This window comes from Macrotis lagotis, chromosome 1 (genome assembly GCF_037893015.1).
Source record: "Macrotis lagotis isolate mMagLag1 chromosome 1, bilby.v1.9.chrom.fasta, whole genome shotgun sequence".
In the NCBI taxonomy this organism is placed as follows: domain Eukaryota; kingdom Metazoa; phylum Chordata; class Mammalia; order Peramelemorphia; family Peramelidae; genus Macrotis; species Macrotis lagotis.
Window position 1 is genome coordinate 452,023,624 of NC_133658.1, and position 12,220 is coordinate 452,035,843.

General features: G+C 36.9%; 1 protein-coding gene across 6 annotated transcripts in view; it reads left to right on the plus strand.

Moving 5' to 3' along the window:
- Positions 1-12,220, plus strand: part of KLHL3 (kelch like family member 3) — a 196,021-nt gene that overhangs the window by 88,982 nt on the left and 94,819 nt on the right. For all 6 annotated transcript variants that reach the window (XM_074213498.1, XM_074213499.1, XM_074213494.1 and 3 more), the window contains one exon: positions 1,205-1,367. In XM_074213498.1, the coding sequence (XP_074069599.1) occupies positions 1,205-1,367 (163 nt within the window). The remainder of the gene's footprint in view (positions 1-1,204; positions 1,368-12,220) is intronic.

Here is a 12,220-nt window from a genome sequence, read left to right on the forward strand (position 1 = left end):
AGAAAGATTATTAGCTAAGTGGAAGGAGCATTGAGGAAACATGAGAATTTGAGATCTTGGAAGTCTGAGTAGGCCATGTCTGACGTGCTCAGTCCTTATGAGACTTAAGTTTTGTCTCATATTTTCCGCTTTTCTTTGGGCTTGTTTGGCCCCCTAGCTAATTTATTGATATATTTTGTTTTTATATCATCTTCATTTCCAAATGGCTCCCTCTTCTATCTGGCAAATCATCTACTGTAACAAAATTAAAAAAAAAAGAAAAAAGACAGTTCAGCAAAATTAATCAGAACTTAAGTTGAATATGATAGCCTATACAGTGTTCTGCCTCCATAGTCCCTCACCTATTCTGGGACCAGATTTGATTGTTGTATATCATTTAGTGAATTTGTTTGGGAGGGTTGTTGTTTTCTTCTCCATTTACCTTTTGGTAGTGTGTGTGTATTTATCTATCTCTATCTCTGTCTCTGTCTCTATCTCTGTGCCTATATCTATGCCTATATCATCTATCTCCATCTCCATTTCCATCTCCATCTCCATCTCCATCTCCATCTCTCTCTAGCTCTAGCTCTATATCTATATCGAATCTATATCTATCTATAATCTTAACCCTGAATGTTTCACTTTATATCATTTCCTGTCTTCCCTTTGAATTCTTTATATCTGTTCTTTATTACTGCATTAGTAATATTTTATCTTCTCATGTCATTTATTGCCACTGTTAGCTATTTCCTAATTGATGACAATTTATTTTATTTCTAGTTCCTCATTAAAATGAAAATGATGTTAGGAATATTTTGTTGTATACAAGATCTTTCTTAAAGCCTTTGACTTCTTTGGGAACATCATAGTTAATGTGGTCTTTTTTCTGGGTTATAAAATATTTGCTTTATAAGGTAGCATCTACTGCTACCTTACTAGGTTCCTACTGCCTAGTCAGGCTCCTTGCTTTGAGAATATTCTCAGAGTTTATTCAGTTTTCCACTGCTAACCTTATGTGGAGGGAGAACAGGAGAAGAAGGTAGCATTGGGGCCAGATTATTGATTGGTGTATTCCTTTGGTCCTTGGTTCAGCTGAGAGCCCTGTTTCCAGACTGAAGAGAGTTGAGGGCTTTTATTTTATAGCTCTAATTCTCTGTCAGGTCTGGGAGATCCCAGGAGTCCACTTTGGGTATCTCAGTGGGCAACCTTTATTTCTTCCCTTCAGGTGCTGCTGCCAGCAGCCAGTTTGTTACAACTAATGGATGTCCGGCAAAATTGCTGTGATTTTCTCCAGTCTCAGTTACATCCCACCAACTGCCTTGGCATCAGAGCATTTGCAGATGTGCACACCTGCACGGAACTCCTGCAACAGGCCAATGCTTATGCAGGTAATGGGGAGCTCTGAGGAAGGGAGGGTAGAGGGTGCTGTTGTTAATTTTTTGTGGCCAACCACCAAGTATTTTCTGAGCCTCCTCTTATGTACCCAAAATGCTTTATAAGGTATTGTGGGGTATTCAGGGAAAGTGTAGAGTTAATCTCTTCCCCAAGGGAGCTTTTTTTAGGGGAAATAAGGCATAAATATGTGAAAATTAATGAACAATACATGAGATAGATAATGTTTCCTCTTTTAAAAAGTTTTTATTAAAATCTTTTGTTTTATATCACCTTAGTTTTCCCTGGTATCTCTTCTCCCCTTCCCAGATAGTCATCCAATAGAGAAAATAATGTTTAAGTTCAAAAAGTGGGAAAAATTAGAATAAATTATAAATACATTAAAAGAGTCTGAAAATATGTACAGTATGTAATATTTAAGGATTTCCCATCTCTGGTGCCTCCTCAGCTCTCTTCTTTAAGCCATAACTGTTTATTATAATTTTGCAACATTCACTTTTGATTTGTGTGTATTTGTTCTTTCCATTTATATTGTTGCAAGTTATTGTATTGTATATATGTGTGTGTGTGTGTGTGTGTGTGTGTGTGTGTGTGTGTGTGTAGTTGTATATATTTTGGGTATATTATTTTTTCTGCTTACATCATACTTTATCATTTCATGTCTATATTCCTATTCAGTATTTCTTATGGTATAGTAATATTCTATTATTTTCATGTACCACAATATATTTAGTCCCTCTCCAACTATGGAACATCTATTTTGTTTCCAATTCTTGCTATCACAAAAATGCTGTCACAAATATTTTGATGTCCTTGGGGTAAAAGCCTAGTAATGGAATCTCTAGGCCAAAGGGAATGGATTTTATTTATAAGTGAATATTTACAAAGTGAATAGTCACTTTATTTGCATAATCTAAATTGCCTTCCAAAATGGTTGTAGTGATTCACAGCTCTACCAACAGTGTATCAGTGTGCTTATCTTCCCACAATCCAACATTGACTATTATCATCCTTTGTCTTTTTTTTTTTTTGCCAGTTTACAGAGTATGAGGTAAAACCTAAGGGTTGTTTTGATTTGCACGTCTATTATTATTAGTGATTTGGGATATTGTTTTATATTGTTGGTAATAGTTTGTAATTCTTTTGAGAATTGTTTTTGTCTATCCTTTACTGATCTATTGGAGCTTATGTGTGTATCTGTATATCTGTATATCTGTTAAATATATATCTTAGGGTACTAGCCCTTACCCCAGATAATTTGATATAAATATATTTTTCCTGTTGGACCACTTCTTTTCCTTTCCTAGGAGCCTTGAGTTGGTCTGTGCAGAAACTTTTCAGGTTCATGTAATTAAAGTTTGGTAAGTTTTTGTTAAATAACATTCCAATGAAAGCAATGCAAAGGTAGAGGAAGAATTATCGAGTAAGTGCTAGAGGAATTAAGAAGGAGAAGATTGATTGGGTTAGATGATGTTCTAGGGGAGTAGGGGTTTGGACTTCACCTTGACACAAACATCAGTGGAAGTTTTCTCTATTTATGATCAAGAATTGTACATGATCACATTTCCTTTTTCTAAAAACTGTTCTTTTATGCTCCTACCTCCTACCCGTACTCTGTGTCTTCCAAGCACAGCAAGTGAGTCATGTTGCTTTGTTTTTCTTAAAACCATTTAACCTAGGGTCACTCCTCCTTCTTCTCATCAGCTCCACAGTATCCATCCTAGGTCTAAGACTCTCTTTTTACCTAAGGTGGTTGTGCTTTGTGAGTCAACTCTAGAAGAACCAGTGGAAAGTGGAGTTTTGTGTGAAGAGCATTGTCTCAGAATAACCAGGAGGAGATGCTTTGTTGGACACCTGATTCTGCTACTTAACTCTGGAAGTATCATAATGGATGGAGTACTGGACTGGGAATCAGAAAGAGCTGAGTTCAAATTCTGTATCAGATATTTATTGGCTGTGCAATCATGGGCAAGCACTTAACCCTTGCAAAACTTCAGTTTCTTTATTTGTGAAATGGGGATGATGATGAAGGGTCAAATGAGATAATGTAGATTGAGATTTTCAAACAATATAAATGTGATCTTTTAATTTTTCTATCTTTTCTCTATCTCATCTTGTATTTGTTCTCATTCTCATTCTTGTCTTCTTTTCCCTTTCTCCTCCTTCTTGTTCTTGTTCTTCTTGTTTTCATTTTCCTCCCTGCTCCTCCTCCTCCTTTTTTTCTTTTTCTTATCACTCTTCTCTCCCAAACACAGATTATTAAATTTTTCTCCTATCCCCTAATTCATGAGTTGATTTTGAGAATTACCTATCGAAGTGGAAGGAAACCTACTCTGCTTCACTAACTTTTTCATCTTTCCTGCCCTTATTCTCCTTCTGTTTTATTTCTCCTTATTTCTTAATTTTTTGCTAGTGTTCTTTGCAGAGGATTTGGACTCAGAGGACATGGTTCGTATCCTAGCTGTTCTACTCACTATTTCTGAGATTTAGGTTCCAGATCTCCCTTTTTTCTCTGTCTCTATCTCTATCTCTATCTCTATCTCTATCTCTATCTCTATCTCTATCTCTATCTCTGTCTCTGTCTCTGTCTCTGTCTCTATCTCTATATCTCTTTATCTATGTATGTATGTATGTATGTATGTATGTATGTATCTATCTATCTATCTATCTAAAGTCTCCTAGTTCCTAAGGGTGAGTGGGGGAGAAAGTCATTGCTATCAAGTAGCCTACACTCTAAAAAGACTTTTCAACTCTGGTTGAGCTGTTGAGTTGATCCTGTGAATGCACCAGTGACCACTCTACCCATTTAGTCACTGAGTGACATGTCAGTAGACAGTGCCAGTGCATTGGGTGATCTGTGCTGCCCATTGATAGTTCTTGTGTTATGTATGTATGATGTCTGGGCAACAGGAGTCATCAGAGTGAGCTGACTCAATGAGTCAGTGGTTTTTCAGATCAGGAGGTGTTTTAGGTGTCAAGGCTGAGTTGATACTTCCTGTACTTTCATTACTGAGAATTTTGTCCAAGCTGACCAAAAAAAAAAAAAAACCACATCAAAAATTTAAACATTTGGTAGGACAGCCATTTAGGAAGCACCAGAACATGAACCTTTCTTCAGGAGAGCTGAGGTTTGAAATATTGTGAATTATAATGACCAAACTCGACTCTGATTAAAAAATGAGAAAACTATATCTCCCTACCTTTGTTGCAAAGGTGGAGGACTAATGGCTATGGAACATTATACATTCTATCAAACTCAGTTTATGTCCTCCTTAGTTTTGCTGAATTTTTTTTCTTCCTTATTTCAGAGGATGGTTTGAAGAATAGGAAGAAGAATAGAAAGGAAAATGATAGAAAAAAGATGTCAATAAAATTTTAAATAAAGAACAGGGGTTTGGAAATGTTTCTTCCAGGTTCCTCTCCCCACTTCCTGCCTCCAATCTATGTTCATTCCCAAACAGCTATTTAGCTGCCTATTTCACCCTTCCTTGGTTTTCTCAGGCTTGATCAATAGAGTGTGAAGACCTTGAGGCAACCTCTTTAGGGTCCAAGGCCTCTGTTATCCCTGTACTGTAGGATGAAATCTTTATTTCCTAGACTATATTTACCATAAGCAGGAATGTCTTTTATGAATTTTGTTTTTAAAGAAAAGTTGTCTCATCCGATTTTACAGCAATCTTTGGGGAGGGAATTTCATAGCATTTATTCATCTGGGTTGGTTGAACTAGGCTGAGAAGGCAGTTCAGTCAATCTTCCCTCAACAGCTGTTTGATTTGCTGTGTACCTCAAGTAAAGACATTATCCGAGTCACATGGGCTGGAGGAGGCTAGGAAAGAATTCCTAATCAGGGACAATCATTTTGTGAACCACATTAATAGCACATGCATCAATGAACGAGGGGCCATACCTGGGATCCTTATTCTGCTCCAGGGAAACTGAGCAAAAATTGAAAGGCATTGGTTGATTTCCTGGTTTCAGGCAAAACTCTTATTAGAATTGTGGAGTACCATTTCAGAACTCAGAAGGACCCAGAATTGTGGAGTACCATTTTAGAACTCAGAAAGATCCAGTCTGACCATCTCACTGAAAGCCCAGGTCTACTCAAGTAGACAATTACACAAGCCTATGACTGGACTAGGTCCCGTCTGAATTCCCTTTTCCTTTACCTCTTCTTTTCTTTCTCTGGTTAACTTCTCGTTTTGATAAGTCTCCAATGTCTGGGGTTAGAGGTAGACTTACCATGGTTTCCTTTTCCTGCATTTGATTTTTTGGTTTTCTGATTGAGATATCAGCCCTCTATTTCCCTCCTCCTCTTCTTCTTCCCCTTTTAGAGATAGAACTAGCCCTGGCTTTGGAATAAGAGAAGGGAATTCAAATCTCACCTGTATTTCCTTAGGCAAATCACCTCAACTCTCTGGGTTTCTGTAAAATAAGGGAACTGGACTAGATGGGCTTCCAAAGTCCCTTTTAACCTTAAATTCAGGGCTTCTTCCCTCCTTGTTCTTCACCACTTCTGTTCTTTTTCTGGGTATCTTGTCATAAAATAGCTGTTTCTTTGAGAGTCCTTTTAACCCCTAGCAGCTTAAAGTTCTGGCCTTTCTCCCCTTGTGCTCCTCCAAGTCTGGAAGATAGCTCCTCTGACAGCCCCTGTGGTTCTGGTCAGGGCAGGGAAATGGACCCCAGGGCTTCTGCTAAGTAGACTTGGAGATTTAGACTAGGCTGCAATAACTCATTATGCTTTTTTTCAAGGTCCTGTTTAATCTTTAACCTCTGAGGCAAGGGACTGGGTTTATGTGGATTTTGTTGGTTGGTGATTAGGAGGTGCCCCTGCCCTGGCAGAGCCTATTCTCTGTGATGGTAATGGAGTAGCCATTAATAAAATGGCAATTAAAATTCTTGGGACATGTTCGTTGTTTACATCAGTCGGCTAGGTAGAGCTGAAACCCTCCAACCATGGGCAAGCAAACCCAGGAAGAACTTGCCTAGCTTGCCTAGCCATAGCAGAGCTTTTTAGAGTGATCAGGTAGTATAAAACCAGAGAATGTCATCATTAAATGAGAAGACTTTGTATATATCATTAAGGGTTGACCTGTGGCTTCCACCTTCCTCCCCATATTTTAGTTTTCATATTCCTAAAGATGAAGCCCCTTTTCCTCTCCCCCCTAATTGCTGTTGTCTTTATGCCTTCCTATGAGTTTCAGCTTAAGAAAATAAGGAAAGCGGTTGTCCTAGAGATACTCAAGTTAGTCCTTGTGGCTGAGGGGAAAGCACATTTTATTGCTTCTGGTATCCAGAAGTTAATTTATTGTTGCTGGGTTGCAAGAAAACTGCCTCTCTGCAGTTCTTTAAGGAAGGTCAGACCTGACTCAATAGCACTAATTGCTGGGCGACTTGGGTATAACTCTCCAGTGCCAGAGAGAAAACAGGCCTCCATTAGGGGTATGAATGGTAGGAGGAGGTCTGTCTGTAGGGGGGTGTGTGATGTGGGTCATGTGGTAAATGTCTCCTTAGACTTATCACCATCAAATGTTCTATTTCTTTGTTTTTTGTTTTTTAGGTTTTTTTGCAAGGCAAATGGGGTTAAGTGGCTTGCCCAAGGCCACACAGCTAGGTAATTATTAAGTGTCTGAGACCCATTTGAACTCAGTACTCCTGACTCGAGGGCCAGTGCTTTATCACTACTCCCTAGCCTCCCCCCAAATGTTCTATTTTTGAAGGATGATGAATGCTTCTTTCCCTTGGAGGGGATTAAGTGGATATTCAACAGCCCTAGGGTTTATGGAGATTAGCTTTGTAGAACCTTCCAATTCTAGATTTCCAGATTTTGCAGTGGACAAGATAGCCATTTGTGGAAATGTTTAACCCAAGGGGAGAAATTTCCTTCTCCATCATGTCCAGAATAGGTCAGGTCTCTGTTGACTCCTCTGGAACTGAGATGGTGAGGGGACTAAGAATGACTTGGTGACTCACTGGCATTGAAATTTGTCAATAGACTAGAGAATGAATACTTCGGAGTATATTTACTCTCTGCCCTACTACCAGTCCTTGGCAAATTGGGTCATGGGGAGATTCCAGGGTTGTTTGGAGTTTTCTAAATCATTTTCTTTGAAGTTCCTCCATTTGCTTTGCTTCTGTTTGCCTCTTTCATTCTGGAATTCTGGAAGAGAGTCTTTACTCCTCCAAGGAATTCTTAATGAGTGAAGAGATCTAATTTCTAGTCCCACAAGCTTTAGGGTTAGGGATTATAGGATCTAAGTAGGGAAAGAGGATGTGAAATATGAAATCTAGGTTCCTATAGTGAGGGAAGCTACAAAGTATATCAGCTGTCCCCTTTCTGCACCTGTTGCCCCACTAGCAACTCAGACATCAAAAATGTAAAAAATTTGATGTTGCTATATCACAGAAACAGTAAAGGCAGCAGTCCCTCATAATATCCTAATGTTAAACCTGTAGGATCCCTGCTTTAGTAGATTTCATCCACTTTGGCTCATCAGAGAAAGCCCTTTTTGGAGAATATTTTTGTATTTATATTAGAGGCAATTATGTGCCTGGTTCTCCCTGGAATGTCCATTGCCTTGGACCTAACATAACCTTGTTCATTTCTCTCTATTATTTATTAAATCAAATAAAATAATGTGTTTTAAAGATTTTGAAAACTTCAAAATGTAACAAATGCTAGTTATAATTAGCATTCTTAGAAGTATTCTATATTAAATTTTATTTTCTTGCCAGTATATAAGGTCAACAAAGGTCAGGGTTAAATCTTATCTATATTTTGTATTTTTCCTATTGCCTGGCACAGTGTTTTGCAAATAATAGATGTTTGATTAATAAATATTTGTCGATTGAATGAATGAATGATGGCTATATTTGCCTTCCCCCCTTCCCCCGGGCCCATCTCCCCCAACTTGCTGTTCTTAAGCATTTGTTCTGACTTGGATAATAAGTATATTGTTCAGAGTGTTCAAACAGGCACAGACTCATTTTCGACCTGCTGCCCTGGAAGGAACCCATTTTGAAACCAGAAAAGAGTCTAGATTGAAGTCTTCATTTCCCAAGAGAATGAAGCCAGAGTCTGTGGTTCTCACTGTGGCCTGGGGTTTCCTTGTCCCTCTACCACAATTTTGCATGCTCAGTCTAACTGCTACCTCATCTAGAGTTTCTTATCCAGATGGATAGGACAGACTTAATAATTGTGGAACACTCATTGAGGTTTGAACTAAAACTATAATTGTTTATATTATGACTTTGGAATTAACTGGAACAGAGATAATCAGCCCCCTCAATTCCTCAGATTCCCATGTGAGCTTTTCCCCTTGCCTAATCTTAGTAGAGGGGCCTGGCAGTTTAGGGGAAAGAGCACAGGGTTTAATGGGCAGGGGCTTCCATCCTCATCATAACTTTTTGTGTAGATTTAGAGCTGGAAATGACTTGTGCATTCATTTAGCCCAATTCCTTCATTTTACAGATTAGGGGGTCTAGGCCCAGAGAGATGACGTACCTGCCCTCCTCTTTTCCAGCAGGAAGGGGCATGGGCAGTGGGCCAACTTAGATCTTCTGATCTTTTTTTCCACTGCACAATGTTGTCTTTGGGCAAGTCGGATAAAAATAATGATGATAACAACTGAACTCCATTAGGTTTTACAAAGTACATTTACTTTCTCATTTAATTCTTACATCAGTACCAGGTGGTAAATCCTACAGACATTATTACTGTTTTACAGAAAAAGAATTTGAGGATCAAGCAGTTGATATAACTTGCTGGTAATTATAAAGCAAGGACCAAATATACAACAGTGTACTCAGATGGAATTAGAATCCAGATTTCACTGACTCAAAATCCAATCTCTACTAAGCACACTAGAGCTAGTATGGTCACCTTAGAAATTTTCAACCCCTTACCCTTTATTTTGTAGAGGAAATTGAGAACTAGGGAGACCCAATGACTCAATCATTCAGTCAATCCAAACTGAGGGGCTCTCCCACTTTGTTTACAGTTCTTTGTTAGTTTCATACTTAGCTTCAGTTAATAATACTAATGAGGTTGATAAATAACTTTGATATCTCATTTTAAGGATTGCATAGTGCTTTGAAAGTATTATCTCAATTGATCTTCACACAGCTCTGGAAAGTTGGTGCTATTGTTTCCATTTTACAAATGAGGAAACTAAGGCAGACAGGTTAACTGACTTGGGATCACGCAGCTAGTAAGTTTCTGAGACTGGATTGAACTCAGATCTTTGTGACTCCAAGTTGAGTGCTCTGAACTAATTAGATTCCTTTGTGCACCCGCATCTGTGTGTGTGTGTCTGTGTGTGTCTATAAATATCTATCACATATCCATTTCTGTCTTTTACTCTTTGGGGGATATGCCCAAGTTGTAGTGTCAAAGGATATGAACAGTTTAGTCACTTTTAATTGCATAATTCCAAATATATCCAGAATAATTGGACTAATTCCCAGTTTCCACAACAGTGTATTTCTATTCTCTTCTCATAACCCTGTCAATTTTTTTAATGTGTGCTAATAAAAATGATTTTTTTACATTACCTTCATTTCCAAATAAATTTTTTCACTCCCCCATAGAGTCAGTCCTTATTTACAAAAAGAAAAAAAATCAGAGAGGAAAAAATCATTTCAGCAAAACTAACCAAGCACATCAAGTCTGACAGTTTCATAGCCATATTTCCTCACTTCAAAGAAAGAAGAGAAGGCTGCATTTTCTTCTCTGTAGCAGTATTTGCAGCCTTATACAAATCCTATTTTTTTGTCATTTGCCAGTTTGCATGTTGTGAGCTGAAACCTTAACTATTTTAATTTGCTGTTTAATATTCTTAGTAATAAATGATACAGGACATAGTTTCCTATTGCTGTGTGTAGTATGCATCTCTTCTTGTTTATATTCTTTGACCATTTTTTTCCTTGGGAAATGACTTTTGGTCTTACATAAATTGTGTTCATTTCCCATATGTATAAATATACAAATACATATATTAGATTTAGTGATGTTTAATGAAAAGAGCTTTTCTCACTCAGAAATTTCACTTCTTTTTCTATCTCTATTACTTTTATTTGTGCAAACTGTTAATTTTATGTGATTGAAATGATCTATTTTTTCTTTTATAATCATCTCTTCCTGAAGAATTCTGTAGCAACCATTTAAAAAAAAAATTTATCTGCATTTAGCAAGCAATCAAAAGGGGGAAAAACCCTAGCATTTACATACTTAGGAAAATAGGTAAAAAAATAACAATGTAAATCTTTGAATCTCTATTATATTTTGCTTTTTAAAAAAAGGTATATGTGACAAATTTACAATGTTATTCTCAAAATTATCTTGTTTGTGTTTCCTTCTGAACTTCTTTCTGTTCTGTTCTGGATATTTACCTTAACTATTGTTGTGAAAGGGAAAAAGGACCTATTTGTGCAAAATATTTCTAGCATCTCTTTTTGTGGTGGCTAAAAATTGGAAATCAAAGAGATACCCATTAATTGGGAATGACTAAACAACTGTGATATATAATTGTTTTTCTTTTTAATTTTTATTTATTTATTTATTTTTTAAAGGTTTTTGCAAGGCAAATGGGGTTAAGTGGCTTGCCCAAGGCCACACAGCTAGGTAATTATTGAGTGTCTGAGACTGGATTTGAACCCAGGTACTCCTGACTCCAGGGCCGGTGCTTTATCCATTGCACCACCTAGCCGCCCCTGTGATATAAAATTGTAATGAAATATTATTGTGTATAAGAAATGACAAACAGGATAATTTCAGAAAATTCTGAAAGACTTAGATGAATTGATGCATAGTGAAGTGAACAAAACCCCTGGTATACAATAACAGCAATATTGTTTGATGATCAGCTAAGATACATTTTGCTCTTCTCAGCAATATGGTGATCCAAGACAATGCCAAAGGATTAATGGTGAAGCATACTATCCACCTCCAAATTGAATTGATTGAATACAAATTGAAGCTTGCTATTTTTCACTTTCTTTCATTTTTTCCTTTTAATCAAGAATTTTTGTTTAAATTGACTAATGGAAATATTTTACATAATTGTATATATTTAAAACCTATATCTGCTTACAGTCTCAGGGAGTGGGGAGGGGAGGAAGGGAGGAATAGAATTTAGAATGTTAAACTTTAAATAAAAATGTTAAAAAATTGGGAAAAAAATTAAAAAAACAAAGTACCTGTTCCTATTCTTTAATTTATGATGTGTTAGGGCAGCTAGGTGACTCAATAGAGTACTAGCCATGGAATCAGGAGAACCTGAATCAAAAACTGCCTTCAGACACTTAAAACTTTGTAGCTGTGTGAACCTGGGCCTGTCTCAACCCCAATTGCCTCACACCCCTTTCCCTACTCCTAAATTGTGATGTGTGACCTTTTATATATTTATGTTTATAAATACCAAATGCTTATGATTTGAATCTTGTCTAAACTTAGTTTCTGTCAGACAATTTTCCAGTTTCCCCAGCAGTTTTGGTCTAGGGAATTCTGCCAGTAATTATGTTCTTGGTTTTATCAAACAAGTAAGCATTTTTAAGGATTTCTGCTTCTTGCATATCTAGACATTTCCTCTAATTTGCTTTTATGTTTTGTAAAACTATGTTTTTTGATGATTATTGATTTATAATATAGTTTGAAATCTGATAATTCTCCAGCTCTTCATTTCTTTTTTTTTTCCATTGTTTTTGTTGAGATTCTAGACCTTTTGTTTCTACAAATACATTTTGCTATTATTTATCTCATTCTAAAAAGCATCCCCTTAGGAAGTTGATTGATACAGTATTAAATCTGTAGTTTAAGACACTTTATTATTTTAATCATGTTTGTATGAATACT